This window comes from Vicugna pacos, chromosome 22 (genome assembly GCF_048564905.1).
Source record: "Vicugna pacos chromosome 22, VicPac4, whole genome shotgun sequence".
NCBI lineage: Eukaryota > Metazoa > Chordata > Mammalia > Artiodactyla > Camelidae > Vicugna > Vicugna pacos.
In genome coordinates, this window is record NC_133008.1 from 29677655 (window position 1) to 29701355 (window position 23701).

Sequence of the window (23701 nt, forward strand, 5' to 3'; positions counted from 1 at the left end):
GCGCCCAGGAGGAGGATGAGTCGTGGCATCAGAGGCGTCTAAGGGCTGCTGGCACCTGGTGGGAGCGGCAGGTTCCTGGGGAGGATGCCGCATGCTGCTCCATCTGGGCCAGGGTCTTAAACCACTGCAGCGCCGTGTGAGCCCCGTGGTCCGTGTCTCTGGGGAAAGGGGCTCCAGGTCAGGAGTCGGGGTCCTGGATCAGATCCCTCAGCTGGTGACTCTGCCTGCCGGAAGCAGGTGACCATCCCACCCTTCGACTTCCTGGTGTGGAAAACAAGGTCTCTTCTTGGCCGTGCGGACACTGAGGCCACATCATTCTCTGTGGGGGGTTGTGGTGACTCAGTGTGACAATCACAGATGTCTCCAAACATTGCCACCATCCCCCAGGGTACAGAACCCCTGGTTGAGAACCACTGGCCTGGATGACGTCAGTTTCTCACTCTGCTCTTCCGCAGTAGCTCAGAGCCCCTGAGAGCCCCCAAATCTGCCGCCAAGGAGGTGCTCACCCCTTTTGCTGCAGCCCCCCTCATGCTGTGCGCTGTGGGGCTGCAGGGACCATGGCAGCCCGACAGGGTCTTTCCTGGCTGAGGAGCTCAGGGCCCCAGAATGATTCGGGGCCAGTGGACGGGCACAGAAGCCCTGGGTGCTGACAGCACTGCGCTCCCTAACCACGGGCCTCTGCCCACCCTCAGCCCTGCAGGCCTCCAGTGCCCCTTGGGCAGGGGTGGAGACAGCCACCTGTAGGCAGGGTGGGCGTGGCTGTGGTCAGGGGCTGTCATTGGTCTATGTGCAGTGAGCCAGGTGGGGTCCAGGAAGCAGCTGGGGACCCTTTTCGGCAGCCGAGGAGGGAAAGGCAGGTTGAGGAACCTGCCCCGGGCCACGTCCACTGCCGTCGGCATTGCCAGTCCCCACGCTCCTTGCTGAGCATCAGCTCCTGGAGATTCGCTTACTTTTCAGGACAGCCGTCACTGCCATCCTTGAGCCACGCCCCAGCTGCTGGTCCACTCAGGCAGCCGTAACCAAGTCCCACAAACGAGTCAACTCAAACGACAGACATTTACTGCCTCACGTCTGGAGGCTGGGTGTCGGAGTGGGAGGTGTGGGCAGGGCTGGTTGTCCTGAGGCCTCTCTCCTCAGCTTCTCCCCACGTTTCCACGGGGTCTCTTCTCTGTGTGTGTCTGGGTCCCAGTCTCTTCCAACAGGAACACCTGTCACACTGGATCAGGGCCCACCCTCAGGGCCCCCTTTAACCAAATCACCTCGTTAAGGCCCCATCTCCGAAGGCGGTCCCGTTGCAAGGTCCGGGGCTTAGGGCTTGAACGTCAGAATTCGGTGGGGATGCACTTAGCCCATAACTCCCCATGAGGCCGCCTGCCTTGCCGTTTTGTGCTGGGAAGAGATCAGTTCTTGCTCCCACTGTGCAGGGAAGGAAGCTAGGGCCCCAGGAGGAAATGGAGCTGACTTAAGGTCTAGGACACACCAGAGCCGGGGTTTCAGCCCCAGGGCTCGCTCTTGTCTGGGCCCCGCCGTGACAGAGCAGGGTCCCTGTGTGTGCAGCGGGGCTGGGGGGACAGCAGGGACGCCTGGTGCCCTCAGCAGCCTCCCCTGCCCCCACCCAGGTTCCGAAGGCTGCAAGACTCTGCGGATCCTATACGAGGAAGTCGATGAGTCCGAAGTTGAGATCATTCACGTGCCCTCTCCTGCGCTAGAAGAAAGGAAGACAGACTCCTACCGGTACCCCAGGACAGGTGAGGGCCCAGGACAGGTGTGGGCGGCTGGGCAATGGTCTAGAGCCTCGTAGAACATGGTCGGGCACCAACCAGGATGGGCGCACAGGACCCAAGCAGGGACGGACCCAGAGAAGCAGACTGGGCTCGGGAACAAGAGCAGGGCCGGTGCCATGATCAGTGGTGACCGACATCCTGCCTCATGGCCCAGGAGACAGTAGGAGCCGGCGGTGGGTGGGATGGCTCTCCTGGGGCGTGTCAGACACTCACTGCCTTGTGAGAATACAGACTCGAGTTTGCCCCATTTCTCAAGAGAAGCCGGAAATCCAGACTGACCCAAGAGTCTCCCAATTCTCAAATGTCACTCAAATCATTTAAAAACCCTGAGTGTTGGCCAGATGTAGCATCATCGAGACCTCAAGGAAGCACGTGAGAGACTCGCTCTTGCCGACCACGGGCCACGCGAGGCCGAGCCCTCCAAGCGCTGCTTCAGCCCCGGGTGTGGATGGGGACACCAGGCGTCTCCCTTTCCCTGTTCAAGAGATGAGGGAGCGGAGGCTCAGAGATGTTCCCTGTTGGGGTGTGACAGCCACGGGGGCCACAGCTGAGATTTGTCTTAGAAATACCGAGCCTGGACCGAGTCCCACCTCTGGAAAGTGTGTCTTGGTTGCTCCAGCCCGTAGACCACCTGCCTCTTGACAGCTGAGGACCGGCTGTGTCGCTGGGACACGGGCCACCTTTGTCTGTCCCTGGTGGTTTTATTATGAGTGTGCGCTGTTTTTGCAGCCAGCTTTCAAGCTCTCTGGAGGCAGGGAGGCATCTTCCTTGTGTCTGTCTCTCCCCACACACAGATCTGACCTGTGTTCTTAAACAGCAAAGATGTGGCCACATCACTGCTGGGAACAAGGTCCGGGGCCAAAGTCAGAAAGTCCTGCCTAAGGGACTTTGTGCCAGGGCCAGAGAGGGTGACAGACTTACAGAGAGACCTGTGGACACCCAGCGCCACCCCCACCCCCGCCCTGCCCTCAGCCCTCTTGGCAACACCTGCCAGGGCCACCTTGCTTTCGTCTCTGCAGGCAGCAAGAATCCCAAGATTGCCTTGAAACTGGCCGAGTTCCAGACCGACAGTCAGGGCAAGGTAAGAGTGTCCGGGACGCCCAGGAGAAGCTTCTGGACAAGGAAAGGAGGGCAGGCGTCTGTGATGGGGGACAGGTGGACAGCTGGGCAGCGTCAGCAGGCCACCCGCCCTCATGCTGGGGCAGGTACTTCTCTTGGCCAACTGAGCTCAAAGGGGCACTGCCTGGCGGAGCCCCAGCTTCCAGGCCAGGCTCGCTGCCGATCACCCTGAGCCCGGCCTCACCTGCCTCCACATGGCCCCGAGGCACAGGGAGGGGCTGCCCTCGAGTAAGCTGCCCCAGAAGTCCCACAGGGGTTGGACTCCCCAGGAGGTTGGTGGCTTGCAGGCCTTCCAGAACAGAGAGCTCTGGGGGCAGTGGCCTGGGGGACCCTGGCCTCAGGCCAGGCCGCTCCCCCGCCCCCGCGTTGGGCAGCTCCTCACGGATCACTGCCCTGGGCCCATCAGTGTTCTAGATTCTTCTCTCTGTCACCTAGTCAGCACCAAGGACAAGGGTCCTCATCACACCGGCTTGTGTTCCTCCAGACCCACAGCCAAGAGGGCAAAGGAGGCTGTGCGGAGGAGGGCAGTGGGGATGCCCAGCCCCACATGGGGATGAAACACCCCTCACGGCAGAGCTTGGAGCACGTCGAAGAGCCGGGGAAGCCCCTGCGTATTTTTGCCAAACCAGCTTCTTGTGTAACATTTCAGAAAAAAAGCATGAGATAAAGTACATTTACCTTCATGATTTCAGGGGTTGGTTTTTGGTTGTGGCCTGATCGGGCCCTAACCGAACCCTTCTCCACTCTCGACCAGTCAGCATTCTGGCAGATTTGACAGGGATCTGCCATTAAGTGGCCTTGCTGAGCCCCCGCCAGCTGTTGTAAATGGTTCTTCCTGGCCCTGTCAAATGAGCAGGGTCCTGCGGTGGGCATGGGTTTTGCCCACTGAACAGGCAGCTGGGGAACATGGGGCGGTGGCAAGCCTGGGGCTGCGGGGACACACTGAGGCCCTGCCTGCCTTCCTGCTGTCCACCCTCCAGAGGAGATGCCCCGCTGGCCCACTCACCTCCAGGAAGCTGCAGCCTTGAGGCTGTGTCTCACCCAGGGCCACCTGGCTCTCCAGTGACAGCCCAGACCACAACCGTGGTTCCCGCCAGCAGGCTGTCTTAACAAAGTACCCTGGGAGGCTTAAGCCACCAAAGTTTACTGTCTCCCAGTTCTGGAGGCTGAAAGTCTGAAATCAAGGTGTCGACAGGGCTGGTTCCTCCTGAGGCCTTAAGGGAGGACCCTGTTCCAGGCCTCTCCTTGACTTGTAGATGGCCACTTTCTCCTTGTGTCTTTAAAGATGTTGTCTGCCCATATGCGGCCTGTGTCCACATTTCCCCCTTTCCATAAGGACACCGGCCTGTTGGACTGGGGCCCCTGACACTGGTATGACCTCACTGTAACTAATTATGTCTGCCACCACCCAGGTTCCACGTAAGGCCCCATTCTGAGGTACCGGGAGTCAGGACCCCAACCTATCGATTTTGGGGCAACACGGTGGCCCATCCTCCTGGGCACACATAGCCAGGCCAGACCATGACCGGAGTCTGCCCTCCCTTTAGATCGTGTCCACGCAAGAGAAGGAGCTGGTGCAGCCCTTCCGGACGCTCTTCCCGAAGGTGGAGTACATCGCCCGGGCCGGCTGGACCCGGGACGGCAAATAGTGAGTGTCTCCATCACAGAGAGAAGGCGGGTGTCCCTTTGCAGTCACTTGCTAGCCCTTCTGCCCAGATCAGGGGCAAACGGCCCTAAACCAGGGCCCCAAATCTGGCCCGGGGGCCAAATAGGCTGCTGCCAATTGCTATACTGCCCACGAGCCAAGAACGGCCTTATGTTTGTAAGTGATGTGTTGGGGGAGGTATCCAAAGGTGAAGAAGATTTTGTCACATGTGAAACTGATAGGAAATCCACATTTCAGCATCCATAAATAAGCCTCTGGCCCATGGCCACACGCAGTTTATTTTCACATCATCTGTGGCCGCTCGCACGACAGGGGCAAGGTTGAGTTGTGAAAGAAACTGTGTCCCACGGAGCGGCCATCTGGCCCCACTGGCCGCATTCCCGAGAGCAGAGGCCGCCCAAGCTGAGGCTCGGGGCCTTTGGCAGCCCACGGGCTCTGGCCAGATTCTGCGTCCCTGCAGTGCTCCTCAGGTGGGGTCTTAGTTGTTCCGCCCCCACGCTGAGTCAGTGCCCGGCTCACCTCCGCTGGCCACTGAGGCCCCGGCCCTCTCTCACGTTGCCCTCCCAGCGCCTGGGCCATGTTCCTGGACCGGCCTCAGCAGCGGCTCCAGCTTGTCCTCCTGCCCCCGGCCCTGTTCGTCCCCACCACCGAGAGTGAGGAGCAGCGGGCCGCCTTCGCCAGAGCGGTGCCCCGGGACGTCCAGCCGCACGTTGTCTACGAGGAGGCCACTGACGTGTGGATCAACGTAAGGGCTAGGGTATCCCACGTCCCCACCCCCAGGTCCTCAGTGGGGCAGGGGCTGGCGAGATAGAGAAGCCAGCTTGGGGGTGGGGTCCGTGGGGTTCGCCCTCCACGCCAGGCTGTTGGAGCCTCCCCTTCCTTGAACGGACGCGGCCCGAGTTTCTGAGTCCCCCTCCTCCTCCCGTTGCCTTTTGACAGTCCTCTCTCTCTGCCTGGACAGGTTCACGACATCTTCTATCCCTTCCCCCAAGCAGAGGGAGAGGACGAACTCTGCTTCATCCGTGCCAATGAGTGCAAGACCGGCTTCTGCCACTTGTACAAGGTCACCGCTGTCTTGAAGCCCCATGGCTATGACTGGACCCAGCCCTTCAGCCCCAGGGAAGGTGAGCGAGCCTGGCTAACACCTTGCTCACCAGCCAGCCGCCTGGGGTTCAGCGGCTGGCGGCTCTGCACTGTTTGTTCACCGGCCTCGCCCCAAGCCCGCACGCCCCAGTGGGAGTGGGCGCTGATGAATAAGAGGCGAGCCTTGCCCAGTGCCTTTCACAGCTCTAGTTTATTCAGTCAGCGGTATTTTTTGAGCACCTACTACGTGCCAGGCCCTTTGCACACCGAGGCCTACCGCCTATTTTTGTAAATGAGTTTTTATTGGCACACAGTCATGCCCATGCATTTGCGTATTGTCTGTGGCCGTGTTCACGCCTCGACAGCAGAGTTGAGTGGTCATGACAGGAGCTGTGTCTCCCGGAGCTATGTCTCCCAGATCTGGGAGTATCTGTTGTCTGGCTCTTTGTAGGGAAAGCTGGCCGGCCCTAGGTGAAGGGGCTGCCACTGTAGAAAGAGGAAAATGAAAATCTCTGCTCTAGTGGGGGACGCAGGCAGTCATCCAAAAACAGTGAAAGGTGCTGTTTTGGACGTGACAAGCGTGGCGCAAGGGAAAATAGATAAGAGGTGGGGAGCAGGGGGCCTTCCTTCTGGAACAGGAGGCCAGGACCACGTCCCTGGATAATGTGCCATGAAGCAGAGACCTGGGGGAGGGGGTGGAGGCAGCCACACAGAGCGCTCTAGACAGAGGGCACAGCACATGCCAAGGCCCTGCGGCAGGACTGGGCTCGGCGTGTTGGAGGGACAGTGAGGGGGCCCGTGTGTCTGGAGCAGACTGAGCGAGGGGGAGAGAGGGAGGAGTTGAGGGCAGGAGGGGACGGCCAGGTGGTTCTGGGCCTTGTGGGCCACAGGGAGGACTTGGGCTTTTAAAAACATTGACCTTACATTGGTTTAAAATGAGTCCTGAGGGGTGTGGAGAGGTGACGAGGCTTGGGGTCCAGCAGTAGGGCTGAGCTGACCCAGGTGGATGGGATTCTGGATTTACTTTGAATGCAGTCTGCTGGTGGATTGAGCTGGGGTCGGAGACAGAGGGAAGGCGTGGACGTCTAGAAGGTTTTGGAGGTCCAGCCTGAGATGGAAAGACTCTGAAATGGTTTAGGAGAGAACCCTTGAGTTGGCTTTTGGACGTGTTCAGGTTGAAGCGCCCGATAGGGGGAAATGGTCCGTGCAGGTCCGGGAAGCAGGGTGGATCCGTGGCGGGAGCATGGGCTTCCTCACACACCAGTGGCATCTCAGCCTCAGGACAGGCTGGTCGGGAAGGGTGTGGTCTGAGGGCTAAGCCAGGGCTCTTGGGCTTGGAGCAGGGTCTCCTCACTGGCGCTGTTGACATCAGGGCCGGGTCACTGGGCACTGAGGGGTGTGGAGCAGCCTCCCTGCCCCTACCGGCTTGATGCCCGGAGCTTGCCAGTCGTGACAACCGCAGACAGTAGTTTGCTTTAGACTGGAGAGGGTAGAAAAAAATTTTTAGCCACTGCTCGTAAACTGTCTCAGTCATTTTTAATACGTAAACGTTTTGTATTACCTGGTAAAAATTCAAAAGCAAGATCTGCCCCTCTACTGTAACTCAGCTGAGCCTTTCCTTAGCCCCCACGTTTTAGCCAGGATCTGGTTCCCATATCCCAGCGTGTCCTAAGTGGTCACAGCTCCAAGGCCTGGAAGGTAACAGTTTGGCCTGTGCAGGGTTCTAAGATTGGGTGCTTCTGATAAAAATGCAGATCCCTGGTTTTTCTGGGGAAATGCCAGGCCTGCCATCCACGGAGCAGGAACCTCGCTCCCTGGGCCACAGTGTGGCGGGTCCCCACCCTGTACTGTGCCTGGGACCCAGTCTGTCCCCTCTCCCATCTGCCACCTGGCACAGGCAGCCTGGGCTCCGTGGTGAGTTGATCTCGTGGAATTTGGTCTCCGTGCTTTGAGTCCCCATCACAGCTTCCCAGGCCCCCTTCACCTCTTTTCCTTTCTTCCAGATGAATTTAAATGCCCCATCAAGGAGGAGATCGCACTGACCAGTGGTGAATGGGAGGTTTTGGCGAGGCACGGCTCCAAGGTACCAGAGCCTCCGTGAACGCTTGTACACGCTCATGTGCACAGACCAATGCACACGCGCTCCTGCCCTCTCCAGACCCCACATGCCTGTGGCTTCTCAGCCCCTCTCGGCGCCCCCAGCACCCCCCTCCTGCTCTGTCGCCATCAACGAGCAGCATGCAGAGGGCCACAGAGGCTGTCCTTCCGACCCGCTGGAGACCCTGGGTCTGAGCACTGGAGGTTGGATCTCATTGGAGGGTGGAGGGGGCACCCATTCTCAGTGCTGCCTGCAGCGTTCACTTAGCTTCCTTCCGTTCCGTGAAACTGCCTGTTCCCAGGACAGCACTTTGTGGGACACTGGTGGTGCCCACCATGGAGCTGACCCTTAGCTTCCAACCAGGGCCCAGCCCCATGCCTGTCCTGGGAGGTTCAGGAACAAAAGATGTGGCTGTAGGGCTGAGAGGCGTGCCTTCCACTCCCCAGTGCAGGTGCTCCATCACAGAAACACGGCGAGGCTTTGCCTCTGACCAGTCTCTCTCCAGGGTCCAGGTCTACAAAATTCCAGGTTTTATAGAGACTCTTTAATCAGACAGCCTGGCTCCCTACCTCACCCCAGCATAAAGGCCTCCTGGACCAGAGACTTAGACATAAAGAACTAAACCATCCAAGTGACCAGGAGGAGATGTCAGCCCCCTTATAGTCCAGAAGTGGGGGCCTGTGCTGCCGGTGCTGCTGAGAGCAGGGGCCCGGGCATCCTGGGCCAGCGTGGCCAGGCAGGATGGCTTGGCCTTTCCGGGGCACAGAGGTGGCATCTATTACAGAGTCACCCCACGTCTCATCTGAGCTGGAAGCCCCAGTTCTAGGGGTGGGCCTCACGAGGCCACCACCGGGCACACTCGAGGCGTTCTCACACGAGTGTGCATCACAGTGCTGCCCCCGTGGCGGGAGATGGCGAGCGAACAAGGGGGCCAGACGTGGCCCCGCTGGGGCCAGGGGCTGCAGGTAACCATGCCTGTCCCTCCTCAGTCCCTCTGTGTGGTAGAATCTTGCTGGAGGCCCCGTTGTGCTCAGAGCTCGGCCCTGCCCCTCGCTAGCTGGGCACTAAGACTCAGCCTCCTCACCTGTGGAACGGGAGCGTCAGGTAGCTCCGGTCCGCTCACCTCCACAGCACCTCCTCCTCGGCGCTGTGGAGTCTCGGGGCCAGGTAGGGCACCATGGGTGTGCAGTAGCCTCCCTGCCCCACCCCAGGTGTGACAGCCACTGATGTGCCCAGAGGCTGCCAGATGTCCTCCAGGGGCCAGGATGGCCCCAGGTCAGGACCCTCCTTTAACTTGAAGCCCACAGCATAGCATCTGGCAGACACAGGACAGTATTAAAATCTTTATCATGAAAGTTTTACCCTTTGCACGCCTTACCTTTTGACTCAGAAATTTTAAAAAAAGAGTAGCATTTTAAGAATTCAGAAGGGAAAGAGTGCTGTCTGCCATCCCTGCCCTCAGCCTCGGGCTGTATCTGGGCTGTGCCGGCTGAGTGAGCGACCTGCCGATCCCAGGCCTCTGTGGATCCTCGGCCTGGAGCACCTCCGTCCCGTCCCCGCATCTTCTCACAGGGTCCTTATGACAAAACCAGCCCGTAACTACCTATGGTTTGGGGGTTTTCCAATGACATTCTTTATTTCTAGAAAACCTGCATTTATTTTAAAAGAACAGTGACAACGAACAGATCAGTGTTTGCTGTAAAAACTGAACTGTTCTGAATAATCCCCTTACGTCCTCACCCAGACCCCTGTCACCTCCCCTCCTCAGAGGCGACCGCGGCAGGAAGTCGCTGCACACCCTTCCCGTCTGCACACGTCTCCAGAGGAAACTTGTTATCTGAGAGGATTCTGTAGGGTTTTCTAGACAACACGGTTTTATGTGGCCACAGAGAATTGTGCCGTAATTACGGTTCCAGACTGTCTTTTGGACATTCAGGGTGTCACCTCTCTTTAGTCTTCGGAGTACTTTGAGCATCTTTATGTCTCCATTTTGAATTTACCTCTGGGGTGAAGACCCCAGGAGCAATTCCCGGGGGCCTAATTGCTGATTCAGGGGATGTGCCTTTTTGGTGTTTTGCCTCCACACTGCATGGGCAGCCCCAGAAAGGCAGTGCCTGTTCCTGTCCCCAGAGCAAGGTTCTTTCCTGCTTCTCATGCTAGGGTCTGATGGGCTGTCCCCCAGGAAATGGGTGGGGCAGGGAGTTGCCACTTCTTAACCCCCAACACCTGGGTCAGAGGAGTGGGTTGTCCCCACTGGGGACCAGGGCCGGTGGTCCAGGATAGCCCCTCCCTCAGCCTCTGTCCCAGCACTGCGCCCTCAGCCCCCACCTGCAGCTCTGGGCACTCCCAGAAGGAGCTGTCCGGGCTTGGAGTTCTGATTCCAAGGGGACACGTGGTTAACTCAGCCATATCGGAGTCTGCTCCTGCCCCATGGGGCCCGAGAAATCTCCCAGACAGTTCTCCAGCTGGCAGGCTGAAACCAGTGTGAGGAGAATGGGCCCCCTGTCTACTGAATGCTGGGCCCTCCCTGGGGCTGGGGAGGGAGGCCCAGGAAGCCGTGTCACCAGGAGCCCCTGTGCCCCCACAGATCTGGGTCAATGAGGAGACGAAGCTGGTGTACTTCCAAGGCACGAAGGACACGCCCCTGGAGCACCACCTCTATGTGGTCAGCTACGAGACGGCCGGCGAGATCGTGCGCCTCACCACGCCCGGCTTCTCCCACAGCTGCTCCATGAGCCAGGTGGGCACTTCCGCGACGCGCTCTCCCTTGGAACGTTCCCAGAACATCAGACAGCATGCTAGAACATGAACACAGGGCCTCCCCCATCCTGGGCAAGCATCTGGTGGCAGTTTGCTGACCGAAGAACCAACAAGATGGGCAGGCTGTAGCATCAGGCAGGTCTGGGTTTGACCAGTCACCAGCCTGGGGGCCCTGTCCAGGGGACAGGTTCCTCTTACCTCAGTTTGCTTATCTGCAAAATGGAGGGGGGGGCACAGCAGCCACCCACCATGGGCTGAGTTCTGAGGGGCAGGCGAGGGGCCACACCACACAGGGTAAAGATGATAAGTGGTGGGAGGTTGGCGGGTAAGGGGCAAAGAAGCCAAAGCCAGGGGGCTTGTGGGGGGCACACCGCAGTCTCAGCGCCCTGTCCCGCCCACAGAACTTCGACATGTTTGTCAGCCACTACAGCAGCGTGGGCACGCCACCCTGCGTGCACGTCTACAAGCTGAGCGGGCCCGACGACGACCCTCTACACAAGCAGCCGCGGTTCTGGGCCAGCATGATGGAGGCGGCCAGTGAGTAGCCCCAGACCCTGGGCCCTCGACCAAGTCCTTGCCTGCGCGGCCCCGGTAGCTACACAGGGAGCCGGGGCTATGGGGCGAGCTCCAGGCAGTAAGTGGCCGGGAGCCCCGGGAGCTGGTCCGGTGTGACCATGGCCCCGAGTCCTGTGGGCCCCGCCCCTTGAGACCGTCTCTCGTTTCTGTGCCGCTGTTAAGGACTGAGCACGTACAAAGTGCAGGAGGCAACTGTGCCAGACAGACGGGGTCCCTACACGGGCCATCCTCATCCTTGGGGCAGCTGTCTCCAAGGGTGCCTGTGCAGAGCAGACATTCCAAAGCCTTTGTTGGTGGAAGGAGCCTGGGGTCAGTCGAGACGGGCCTTGGGAAGCGAGAGGCAGCTTGTCAGTTTGCCCAGGACTCTGCTCGGGCGTCCCCAGGCTCCGATTCCGGCTGCAGAACCGAAGGCAATTCAGTTCATCTCCCTTAAGTGTTCCCTTATCTACGGACCAGTCCAACGGCAGTCCACAGGCTGTAAGCCAGATGCCCCGCAGAGTGCCCAGCTCGTGGGAGTCACTAAAAAGGATGCCCTTCCCTGACCCCAGCCCTGCCACTTGTGCATTTCCAGAACATTGTAGGAAACAGGAATCCCTGGAGTTTGCGGGGAGTTTCATGGGCTGGTAAGCATTTTGTTAGATCGTTGCCCTCTGGAACCTAAGTTGATGAGCAGCCTCCTCCATGTAACAGCTCAGCCTGCACCTCTCCCCGCGTCGCCGCGGGCGATGGGGCAGGAACTCTGGCCCTGGCTTCACAGATGAGAAAACCGAGGGAAGGCGGGGTCTTGCCAAGGCACCCAGCACAGCAAAGGGGACGGTGGGAGCCCGAGGGCCCAGCCCTGGGCGTGAGGCAGGTGCACCACTTCTCCGAAACGCCAGTCTTGCCGGGCTTGCGGACCACCTCTGTGAGAAGCTGGCAGACTGGCCCCCCGAGCCACACAGGCCATGAGGGCCACGACCAGGCGTTTAGGCATCATTATCTGGCTGTTTCAGGGCTGCAGCAGCGAAGGGGAGCACACTCAGTCCCCTATACCCACGGGCTTCCATCCGTGGATTCAGCTGCCCACAGATGGAAAATAAGTTCCAAAGTTCCAAAAAGCAGAACTTGAATTGTTGTTCACCGCAGCTGCCTAGCTAGCACTTGTGCTGTGTTTACAGCTCCTTACACAGCATTTCCATTTATCAGGTATCGTAAGGGACCTAGAGATGCCTTAAAGCATGAGGAAGGATGTGTGTAGGTCATACGCAGATGCTATGCTGTTTAACACGAGGGGCTGGAGTATCACGGATTTGGGTAGCTGAGGGGCGCCCTGGAACCAGTCCTCCAAGGATACCGAGGGACAACTGTGTTTACAACCCAGAGACACAGAATGTCTCTTCTGCACATAAACCCGAAAATATTTACTACCTGACCTTTTACAGACCCCTGACCTACATCGCTATTTACTTGTTTTCCTTTTAAATCGACACCCTGTTTACCTAAATAAGCTTATCTTAAATAGAGAGTTCTCCTCACCATTGTGATTGGAAAACCAGTGTTGCTTTGCAAAAATAAAGGCAACCATAAAAATCAGAGAGAAGGCCCCAGTGAAACTGGTCCTTCCTCAAATCCCAGAGTTGTTGTCACCTCCGTTGGAGGTCAGCAGGCGCCAGGGAGCCCTGGAGATGGTCCTGGCCAGACCACAGCCTGGCCCGAGCAGGCTCGTAGGGTGCAGGCTCGTTTCCGGCCCTCAGGTTCTGATTTTAATCATTGGGAAGCACAGGACGGGGCACTTCATGTCCACCCTCTGAGGCTAGGGGAGCGTGGGTGTCAACCAGACGTGGGCCCCGCCTGGAACTGGGATTCCTGGGCCAGCCTCGGCCCTCTCTGGCCCTTGCAGCCACAGCACCTCTGTCTCCACAGGCTGCCCTCCGGATTATGTGCCCCCGGAAATCTTCCACTTCCACACACGGGCGGACGTGCGGCTCTACGGCATGATCTACAAGCCACACGCCGTGCAGCCGGGGAAGAAGCACCCCACTGTCCTGTTTGTGTACGGAGGCCCGCAGGTGGGCGCGGCCCTGCTCCCCACACCCTCCCCCATCCCCAGCCAGGACTCCGGGGGCCCCTCGCTCTCCTGTCTCTGGGTCTCCGCACACCCCACCCTCCTGCACAGCCGTCTCCTCCCTCTTCACCTGCCAATACTCCCTTGTCCCTCTGGGGAGCCCCTCTAAACCCCAGGTATGTGGCGGGGCCACCTGCCCAGGGCAGTGACCCCTCTCATCAAGCTGCTGACAGAAGTGGCCAAAGGCCCTGAGGCCAGTTCTCTGAGAAAGGGACGGGGCGAGGCAGGCAGATTGGCACGCAGGTCCATCTAAGACAGTGGTTCTCAGCTGGGGGTAGTCTGTCCCTAGGTGACACTTGGTGATGTCTGGGGACATTCCTAGTTGTCACAGCTGGGGTGGGGGACACTCCTGGCATGGAGTGGGTAGAAGCAACATCCAGGGATGTTGTCAACGCCCTACAGTGACCGGGATGTCCCTCCCCCACCCCCAGAAGATGATAACAGTGCCTGAACATTAACAGTGCCCAAGTCAGGAGTTAGTATAAATCAAGTCATTCAGGGCACAACTGCCCAACAGTGACAGCCTGGCGCCCTCCATTGTCAGTTTTCTTGTCTGTTTTTAGAGAGAACTGAAGGGCATAAAAGAGGCAGAATATGGCTGAAAAACTAAGGGAGCAATTTCAGGGAGGGCCTGGGGCAGAGGCGCCGTCTGAGAAGGGAACCTAACTGGGCCTTCCTCTCCGTAGCACGTCCCAAGCACAAGGTCTGATGTACGGTGGGCCCCCGCCTGACCTTCCACTCCCCCCACGTCCAGAGTCCTTCCAGGCCTTCCGTCCACAGCCTCCACGATAAAGTACAGGCCCCTTATTTAGGCTAGAAGACCCCCAACCCCTGCCCTGCTGGCATCTAGCCCATCCATCCCGTCCAGCCCGGCGTCTGACACTGGACCCCTCGCCACTCATCTCTCCTCGCCTCTGCCCGCAGGTGCAGCTGGTGAATAACTCCTTCAAAGGAATCAAGTATTTGCGGCTCAACACTCTGGCGTCTCTGGGCTACGCCGTGGTCGTGATCGATGGCAGGGGCTCATGTCAGCGAGGGCTTCGGTTTGAAGGGGCCCTGAAAAACCAAATGGTAATGGCTCTTCCCAGCCCTTTCCCGGGTGGTGAAGGGAGATCTGGGGTTTGGGGGCGGCCCAAAGCACCTTCCTCAAGGACGGCCCTGGCCAGGATGTCAGTCATAAGTGGGGCAGTTTGGAACTAGAGGGGACATCCCCACTTTGCTGCTCAGCTCTGAGCTGTGCCCTGTGGGGAGATAGGTATATACTCATCCCATCTGGTGCCTGAGACCCAGATGCAGCCAGACACATCAGTACAGGCCCAGTCCACAGGAAGTCCCAAGGGCTGGGCCAGACAGGCCCTGGTGACTGGAAGTGGTGCCAGTGGTGACAGTAGTGACGGTGGTGGTGGTGGTGGTGGTGATGAGGGGGGTGACGCCAGCTATTCATCCAGCCTTAGCATCTGCCAGGCCTCTGAGTACAGGACACTCACCATCTCCTTTCATCCTCACACCCACTGTAGAACTGATCCTGTTCGTGTTAACATCCTCATTTTGGGGATGAGGAAATTGAGGCCCAGAGAGGGGATGTGACTTTCTCAGAGTCAGCCAGGAGGTGGCAGGGCAGGGCGGGTGCTGGGCCGGTCTGCCCACCATCCCAGAATGCAGGTTTGAGTAGGGACTGGAGAGAGAAGTAGCTTCCAGAGAGCTGCTGCTGATCCAAGAGGGAGAAGGCTCCCTGCAAGGGAAAAGGTGGGACGGCAGGGCGCGTGCCTGCGAGGAGGCCACTGAGAGGTGCCTGGCCTTGTCTCCCAGGGCCAGGTGGAGATCGAGGACCAGGTGGAGGGCTTACAGTTCGTGGCTGAGAAGTATGGCTTCATTGACCTGAGCCGGGTCGCCATCCACGGCTGGTCCTACGGAGGCTTCCTCTCGCTCATGGGGCTGATCCACAAGCCCCAGGTGTTCAAGGTGGGTCCCCACCCTGCCTCCTCCCCCCTGTTGGCCAGCACCTGCCCGTGCCCCTTGGAGCCCGCCCCCCCGGGGGAGGCATCTTGGCAGGGGCCTTGCCACGTGGCTGTTTCTCCCTGCAGCAGCCCCATGGGGCCGAGCCCCCCTCCTCATTGCCCGCCACTGCTGACCCCAGGATGGCATCCGGCTGCACAAAACCCCGCCAGCAGCTCTCTGTGGGAGGCTGAGCCCGGGACCCCGGCCTCGGATGGGCAGAGGTGGGGCATGGTGTGAAGAGCGTCGGGGGAGGGCCCCCAGGCCGGCGGCACTGTCAGGGCACTGCGGGGCGGCGATGAGGAGGAGGAGGCAGGAAGGCAGTGGGCCCAGGGAGGGGCCGGGCCCAGCCTGAGCGTGCTTGTTCGGCTCACCCGCCCTCCTGAGACAATGCACGGTCCGCGGGGGAGACACATCTGAGGGCCCCTCCCCTGCCAGCCCCGTGTGCATGCCCGCTCCTCACGTCCAGGGGGCCCCGGGACAGCCAGCCACGCGCAGGCTCCCAGGACCTGACCGCCGTGTGTGTTTCTCCCTCTCTCTCCTCTCTCTCCCCACTTCATTCACTGTGGCCCTCAGGTGGCCATCGCAGGTGCCCCGGTCACAGTCTGGATGGCCTACGACACGGGGTACACGGAACGCTACATGGATGTCCCAGAGAACAACCAGCTCGGCTACGAGGCGGGCTCCGTGGCCCTGCACGTGGAGAAGCTGCCCAACGAGTAAGGCCCGCACCCGCCCCTCCTTCCAGGTGGCCAGGGCCAGCCTGCCGAAAAGCTGGGCCCTGCTGCGCCCCTGTGGCCCCCGGCGGGCGTGGCTTCTGCACCCCCTCTCTGCCTGCGCCTGGCGTCCCCTCCTGCAGCCCTCCCTCTTCACCACCCCTCACAGAAAGCAGGCGCCCAGTTCTCTTGGAGGGAGGAGGGAAGGAAGCCCCCAGCCCTGCCCCCAGAAAGATGGAAGGAAAGACGTAGAGCTGCATCACTTTGCACACGTGGGCTTCCCTCACCCCACCCGTGGGCCCCTTGAGTCGGTCTTGAACCTGAATGGCCGCTGTCTTGTGGGTTTGGACACGGTGGTTTGGAGCACAGGTCCACCGTGGTCGTAAATTCTAGGCGTGCTGGACTAGCTCTGATGTCCTATGATCATGATTCCCTGATCAAAAGAACATGGCATGGCCACTTTTCTGGTATGGCTCTGTCTGGTGAACATCGCCCAGGGTCCTACCTTTAGTGCCAGGGCTCTTGTCACAGGCTGACCTTGCCTGGGTCCCTCTCCCCATGAGGCTGCTCTCTGGTCTGAGCGTGGCCTGGGCTCCCGGGGCTGCCACCTTGCAGCCCGGCTCGGAACCCACTGCCCCCGGCCTGTGCTGTCCACTGTGGGAGCCGACAGCCACCTGCGGCTGCTTCCGCTGACGTTTACATTCATTCCAGTTCACTAGAACAATAAAGTCATCCAGACGGACGGGGCTGGTGGGCCAGGGGCTAGGAGTGACTGCTCGAGGGCACGGGGGTTTGCCTCTGAGTGATGGAAATGTTCTGGACCTGGACAGGGGTGATGGTTGCATAACGTGGTGAATGCACCAAATGCACCTAAATTGTCCCCTTCAAGATGAGTTAATTTTAGGTTATGGGAATGTCACCTCAATAAGTTATTTTTATAAATCAAAATTTAAAAAAATAAGTTCTGGACCACTTCTGACACACGTCAAGCACTTAGTAGCCACATGGTGGTGATGGCGGCAACCTTGTTGGGCAAGGCAGTTCTAGAACTTTCCACTTCTATAGAGTGCGTGGGCGGCACTGCTCCACAAGCTGCCCTATGGCTCAGGGCACTGGGGCACGGCCGCGGGCGCACACCCCTCCCCTCCTCCCCGGGAAGGAGGCCGGGCGTCTCCGAGGCCCCTGGCACACCCTGTCCCTCAGTCCTGCCACCTTAGCTTGCTGGCTGCCGCTTTCACCCTAGCTGACCTCGTGGGGGCGGGACTCTGGGCCCAGAGCCCTGGCTGAGCGTGGGCTGTGATGCCACGAGTGCCACCGCCTGGGGGCCAGAGAAGAGGGTCCTGCCCCAGACCCTCACCCCACGCTTGTCTTCCAGGCCCAACCGCCTGCTCATCCTGCACGGCTTCCTGGATGAGAACGTGCACTTTTTCCACACAAACTTCCTCGTCTCCCAGCTAATCCGAGCAGGAAAGCCTTACCAGCTCCAGGTGAGTGGCTCCTGGACGCTTCCGGGTCCCCCCAGGAGCCCGCAGAGTGGGGGCACCTGTGGCCCCGCCCCCATGCAGCTGTCCGGCTCCACACTTAACTGGGTTCGCAGGGTCCCCAAGGTCTTTCATTCTCCATTCAGCGGTCACGCCCTGATCGCTCCTGGTCGGTGCTGCCCTCTGCTGGCCACATTGGGGAACTGGGCCTGGCTGGTGAGGGAGACCGACTGTACCAAAATTACTGCTCATGCACACGTTTTATTTTAAGCCAAGAACCTTGCTCTTAAGAAAATGTACAGAACGCTGAAAGCAGCAGGGCTTGGGGTTTACCTTGACTGGGGGGTCAGAGAAGAATTCCCTGAGGAGGTGACATTTAAGGGTGCTGAAGACTGAGTGGGGAGTCAGCTAGACTTGAGGGGCGGCTGTGGAGGACACCAGGCACAGGAAGTTAGGAGCGAGCAACTCAGGGACAGGAGAACAGGGAGCAAGCAGAAGAGCTGGGGACCAGCGCAGGGTGACCTGCAAGGCAAGCCTACGGTGAGGGGCGGGGCTTCAGCGGTAAGTGGCAGGGTCTCGGGCAAGGTTGGGGCCTCATGAGAGGGTGGGGCTTTAGTGGTAAGGGGTGGGACCTCAGGAGAGCTGGGCTTCAGCAGTAAGGTGTGGGCTGCAGTGGGGTGGGGCCTCAGCTGTATTTTGTTCTAAAGGTGAGGTGCCCGGCCTGTGAGCAGGGCTGTGACCAGCAGCCCTGTAGGCAGGGGCCCAGGGGGGCCAGTGGGACATGAGCCACAGTCAGTTGTCCTGGTAGGAAAGGGATTGGCAGTAGGGAGCGAGAGGCCCAGTGGAAATGTGCTGGAGGTGAGAGGGACAGATTTTATTACGTGCTCCCACCACTAATAAAATAGTACTTCCTGGACACCTCCACGTGCTCTGCACTGTCAGGGGGGTGCCACGTTGCCATTCAACAAGTGGGGAAACAGGGTCACAGGGCAGGAGGGACAGATCTCAAGGACCTGGACTGTGGCTGGGCACGTGCTTGCCAAACAGGGCAGGAGGGAGGCAGAGCGCCCCGTGGGGGTGAAGAGCTGTTGGGCGCCCCTTGGCAGCCCCGCCCCAACTCGGGCTCCTCAAAACAGGCCACAGGCAGCTGCAGATCAGGGCAAAGAAGTCAGGCAGGGCCAGGATTGAACCTCCAGTGTCCCTTCTGAGCCTGAAATCCTGAACCTTACAGCTGAAATAGCTGCTCCCTGCCATCCCTGTGTGGCCATAGGTGGCAGGTCCGTTAACCTTGGGCCTCGCCGCCTCATCTGTGAAATGGGTTCGATAACCTTGGCCTCCCAGAGGCTGTGAGGGGCAAATAAGTTCTCATAGGAAAAGCATTTAGCACACGGGGTGGCTCTGAGGCTCGTGGGGCTGCCTCCCCCGGGGCAGCTGAAGGTGAGACAAGACACTCCTATGGAGGTGGGAGTGAGGAGATGGAGTGCACCCACCTTCTGCCTCCCTGAAACAGTCAGACTGGAGGCTGACACCCCAGGTTGCTCATGCATCACTTTGTCATCACATACCAGGCCCTGGGCTGGGGTCCGGGAGCACAGTGAGGAGCCAGACAGACCCTCTCCCTGCCCTCACTGCCCTGGAGGAGGAAGAAGTAACCAGGCAGCAAGGATCCGGGGTGGCATGAGGGGGTGGGGGCAGCAGGGTCTGTCCCAGGCAGTGCCAGTGCCCCAGGCCTGGAAGGAGTGGGGCCTGTGAGGTTGTAGGGGCAACACAACCCCGGAGTCCAGGCTTTGGGTACAGTATGATCAGGATGGATTCATCAAGGCAAGGGGGAAGGAGGGGAGACCTCTGGGCGGTTTGATGCATTTCTAGGTAATGCACTTCTAGGACCTGCAGCAGGTTCCACCCCGGTCCCATGAGCCCTCAGGGCTCACCCGAGAGCTGTGGGGCTGCCAGAGCCCTTGCTTCATGGTCAGGGCCAAGACCTGCTCCCCTGTCACCATCCAGCCAAAGGCCTGGACATCAGCTCAGCCAGGTCTCGGGGTCTGGGTGACTCCTTGGGTATGGCCCTTGGCTCCAGCATGCTGCTGCCCCTCTCAGGGGATGATACCCCCCAAAGTGGTGGAAGGACCCAGGACACACTTGGCAAAGCCTGGGGGAGGCCGTCCTGCGGCAAGCATGTACTGTACCCAGTGGGTCCTGTTGGTAGAGTGAAAGTGGCTCAGGTGGAAGGCACCAAATGTTTCTGAGATTCGAAGCCCCAGCCCCTCTGTGGAGATGGGTTCCTTGCATGGCGCTGGGTTTGGGGGATGCAGCAGAGTGGCACGTGCTCTACCTTTTAGAGACCTTAGCTTGCCATAGCCTCACAAAGACCTCAAGAGGTCTGCAGTCTTCACCCAGTTTTCAAGGGTCAGGGAGGCTGTTATTTGCCCTGAATTACACATTAAGTTGGCCATGGAGGGGGGATTCGAACCCAGGTCCATCAGCCCCAGGACACGACCTCTTTCCTCTCTGCAACGCCCAAGGGTGGTGGGGACTGAGACAGGGCCCCAAGGGCAGGTGCCCTGAGCTAGAAAGAGAAAGGGCTTAGAGTGGAGGAGCAGATGAGGGTCCCTCGGTGCCACCAGCATTGCTTTCTCTGTCCACCCAGATCTACCCCAACGAGAGACACAGTATCCGCTGCCCGGAGTCCGGCGAGCACTATGAAGTCACACTGCTGCACTTTCTACAAGAATACCTCTGAGCCCCTGCGGGCTGGCACTTTCGGGGGGCCTGCACAGTCAGAGCACAAGTGGCGTCACTGCTGCCACCACGGGGGGCACGAGGCGGGGGGGGGTTGCCAAGTGGCCCCAGGCCCCGCGCGGCGCCGCCTCCCCCTGCCCCGCTGGACCGCCCGCCCTGGGAGCCGCCGCCTTCGCCCCAGCGCCTTTTATCAGTTTTGGTTTTTTGGGTTTTTTTTAAACGCTCCTGAGTTTTTTGCCTGCCGCTTCTAGGTTGCCAGGTTGGAGAAATGAGGCAGACATCCGTGAGTCACTTCCTCAAGCCATCCCTCCTCTCACCGTTGTCAGGGAGCAGGAGGCCTCAATTCCACTGGGCATGGAGGCCAGAGGAGACCCGGAGGAGCCGGGCCTTTGCCCCGGGGCCCGACCAGCCCGCCCTGGCCACTGGCTCAGAAGCATGTGACTGCCTTTCCTCCTCCGCCCGCCCACTTCATATTTGTGTTTAGTTTTGAGAGTGGGGGCCGTTTTTCTTAACTATTTAAAAGACAGAAAGCAACGGGTGCCTAAATCTAGAATGAGGGCCCGCCGCCGGGTCACGGGGCTCAGCCCAGCCAGCGCCAGAAGCCTGCGGCGGGCGGCGCGCCCAGCAGGCCTCGAGGGCGCGCACGGAGGCGGGGCCGCCCTCTGGCCCCGCCCACCCCGCCCCGCTTTCAGGCCGGTTCTGAAACGCGCCCGGCTCGGCTCTCTGCTGGTCAGCGGCTGCTGCGCCCTCCCCAGCCCAGCCATCTGGCCACGTTTCCACCTGGCCTGCACAGACCGGGGTTCTGGGGGTGGGAGTGGAACCTTCTCCGCCTCAGGGTTATCCTTACCCCTACCTTTTCCTCCCTGCCAAGAGTTCTGCCAGGGGCGGGTTTAAAAAAAAAGAAAAAAAAGAAAAAAAAACCCACCAGAGACGAACCACCTCTACATATTACGGAAAGAAAATATTTTTGTCGATTCCTATTCTTTTATAATTATGCGTGTAAGTAGTAGACTCATTAAACGATTCCAGATGGAAGCGTTGCCACCCGCCTGAGGTTCCTCTAAACCCTGGGGCTGGGGCTGGGGACTCCCTGAGTGGGCGGGGGGTCCAGGGAGCGACTGGGCCCTAGCAGTCCGCTGTCAGCGGTGCCGCGCTAGCCCAAGGGGAGGAGCGCCCCGCCCCTCGCCTGAGGCCCCACCCACTTGCTGCTGGAGGGCGTCAAGAACAACCCCAGAAGTCCCAAGGCGACCGGTGCGTGCCACGTAGGGACCCCGCCCCGGCTGTCGTGGGTGGCCTGGCCCTTACTTCGTTTTGCACTTCGCCGTGTCCAGAGGTTTGACTCCTTCGTCTCAGGATCAGGACACACGGACCAGGGAGGGCAGGCCGTATCTCTCCGTGTTTGTCCTAACAGCTGAGAGACCTAGGAGACTGGCACTCATGGTACTTGAGTTTCTAACAGCAGGATGGCCTCGCCTGTGCCATCACCCTCTCCATCTTAAAGAAAACAAGCTTCAGTGCAAAAGGCTGCATAGAGGAAAAGCACGCCATCCCTTCCTAGAGGTAGCTCCTCCCCAGTCTATTTAATACTCGCCTTCTGCTCTGCCCTGTGACTGTGCCAGAATTTATTTTGCCAGGCACCTATCAAGGGATAACATAGGTTATTCTGGGCTTTGCGTATAAATCAGGAGTCAACAGACTTTCTCTGCAAAGGGCCAGATAGTAAACCTAAAGATTCAGGCTTTGCGAGCCAGGCAGTCTCTGCTGCAGCTGCTCAAGCCCGGCCCTTGCAGTTCAAAAGCAGCCACAGGTCAAATGTAAATGAGTGGGCGTGGCTGTGTGCCAAGAAAACTTCACTTACAAAACAACGCAGCTGGCCAGACTTGGTCCACAGGCTGTAACTGGCCAACCCCTAGTATCAATGATCCTGCAACAAATAGCCTTGTTTTGGGCAGATGTTTGAGTTTATAGGGTTTATCAAAAGGCATTTTACTTTTAATTTTGAAGACTATTGCCAAATTGCCTTCTAAAGAGAACACCTCAATGTACAGACCTCTTGGCAAAGTGTGCCGGTTCCTCCATTCCTTCAGTACTACCTGTTATTTTTACCAGTCTTAGGAGTGAAACATGGCATCTCACATTTCTTTCATGTGTGCAAATATGTTCATGCTTCAAGACACTTGTTAACTAGTAATCACTTGCGCATCTTTCTCTTGATCAATTGGCTTCATTGACTTATAGACGCTATATATGAAGGAAACCAGTCTCTCATCATACATGTTGCATACATTGGCCTCACTGATTCATAGACACTCTTTATATATGAAAGAAATCAGTCCATGGTCATATATGTTGGAAATTGAACGGTGTTGCTGATTTTAAAATGTCTACAGGTAGGAAACTCAGCCAATCATGTTTAAAACCATCTCAGAAACAAGACATCTTTCCCTCAATCCGCTGTGAAATAACGTGGGGAGGGAACTAAGCACAAATCACAGAATGACAAAAACTGGTGAGAAAGGGGGCACTGGGGTTGCCCTGGGAGGCTTGGCAGCTGTCAACCTGCAATCAGCTCAAGCCGGAACTTTTCACCGGGACTTACTACCCCTGCCTTGCTCAGTCAATACTCTGGGAAGGGACAAGGGGGATGGATGAGGGGCAGCTATAAGAGGACAAGTGTCTGCTGGAAGCAGGTCTTGGTCTTGGAGGGGCAGGTTAACTGGCCTTTGTTTCCTCCAGGTTGATACAGGACCACATGTTTCCCCAGTACTGGTGGGGTTCCTGTCTGCAGGAGGGTCCAGGCACTGTTTCAGGTTGTCTGTATTCAGGCTCGAGTCCTTTCCTGGTGGAAGTGCTCACCTCCTCCCTAACTGGCAAGAACCTGTAAGCGATGGACATAAAACCCTGTCATAGTGTTTGCAGTTATCTTCTCAGTATGTCACTTGCCTTTCAAACATGTTTATGGTGGTTTTTTTTTTTAACTAACTATAGATGCATAGGAGTTGCAAAAACAGTACAGAGTCCTGCATACCTTTCACCCAGCTTACATTTTACCTCACCCTAGTCCACTGTCAGACCGGGAAATGGACGTGAATACAAGGTAATTAACTAGACCTAATTTGAGGCTTATCAGCTTTCACACGCACTTTTTTTTGTGTGTGTAGTTCTACTCCATTTTGTGACCTGTACAGATTCCTGTAAGCGCCACCACAGTCGAAATACAGAGCTGTTTATTCCCCACAAAGGAGCTCCTTCATGCCCTCCCTTTACGTCCACACCCACCCTGTTTACCGTGTCCTGACCATGGAGAGAGAAATCGTTTTAGTATCTGTATTATCAAATCTTTGCCCTTTAGGACTGCTAGGCTTCATGTCATGATTGGAAAGCAGGCATCTTTGGAATGATTTTTTTTTCTTTTAATCCCTTCGGTGTGGATTTTGTTTGGAGGCAAAAAGGAAAAAGGAGAAACAAGAGGCTTGGGACTCAGTCTTTCTGAAAAGAAAACACACACACACACACACACACACACACATATCCCTCTTGAGTAGGAGACTCAAACCATTCACAACTGAAATACATGTGT

The 23701-nt window shown here is 58.3% G+C and overlaps 1 protein-coding gene across 6 annotated transcripts in view; it reads left to right on the forward strand.

Moving 5' to 3' along the window:
• Positions 1-21161, forward strand: part of DPP9 (dipeptidyl peptidase 9) — a 37596-nt gene extending 16435 nt beyond the window's left edge. For 5 of the 6 annotated variants that reach the window (XM_072947915.1, XM_072947917.1, XM_072947916.1 and 2 more), the window contains 14 exons: positions 1620-1748; positions 2804-2865; positions 4451-4551; positions 5137-5314; positions 5531-5693; positions 7656-7735; positions 10338-10490; positions 10912-11047; positions 12989-13134; positions 14115-14261; positions 15000-15152; positions 15762-15904; positions 17277-17388; positions 20030-21161. In XM_072947915.1, the coding sequence (XP_072804016.1) occupies positions 1620-1748; positions 2804-2865; positions 4451-4551; positions 5137-5314; positions 5531-5693; positions 7656-7735; positions 10338-10490; positions 10912-11047; positions 12989-13134; positions 14115-14261; positions 15000-15152; positions 15762-15904; positions 17277-17388; positions 20030-20122 (1796 nt within the window). In that variant the 3' untranslated portion in view covers positions 20123-21161. Of the gene's footprint in view, positions 1-1619; positions 1749-2803; positions 2866-4450; positions 4552-5136; positions 5315-5530; positions 5694-7655; positions 7736-10337; positions 10491-10911; positions 11048-12988; positions 13135-14114; positions 14262-14999; positions 15153-15274; positions 15410-15761; positions 15905-17276; positions 17389-20029 lie in introns of those variants that run through there. The other variant, XM_072947921.1, reaches the window with a different exon arrangement.
• Positions 21162-23701: the final 2540 nt, after the last annotated feature.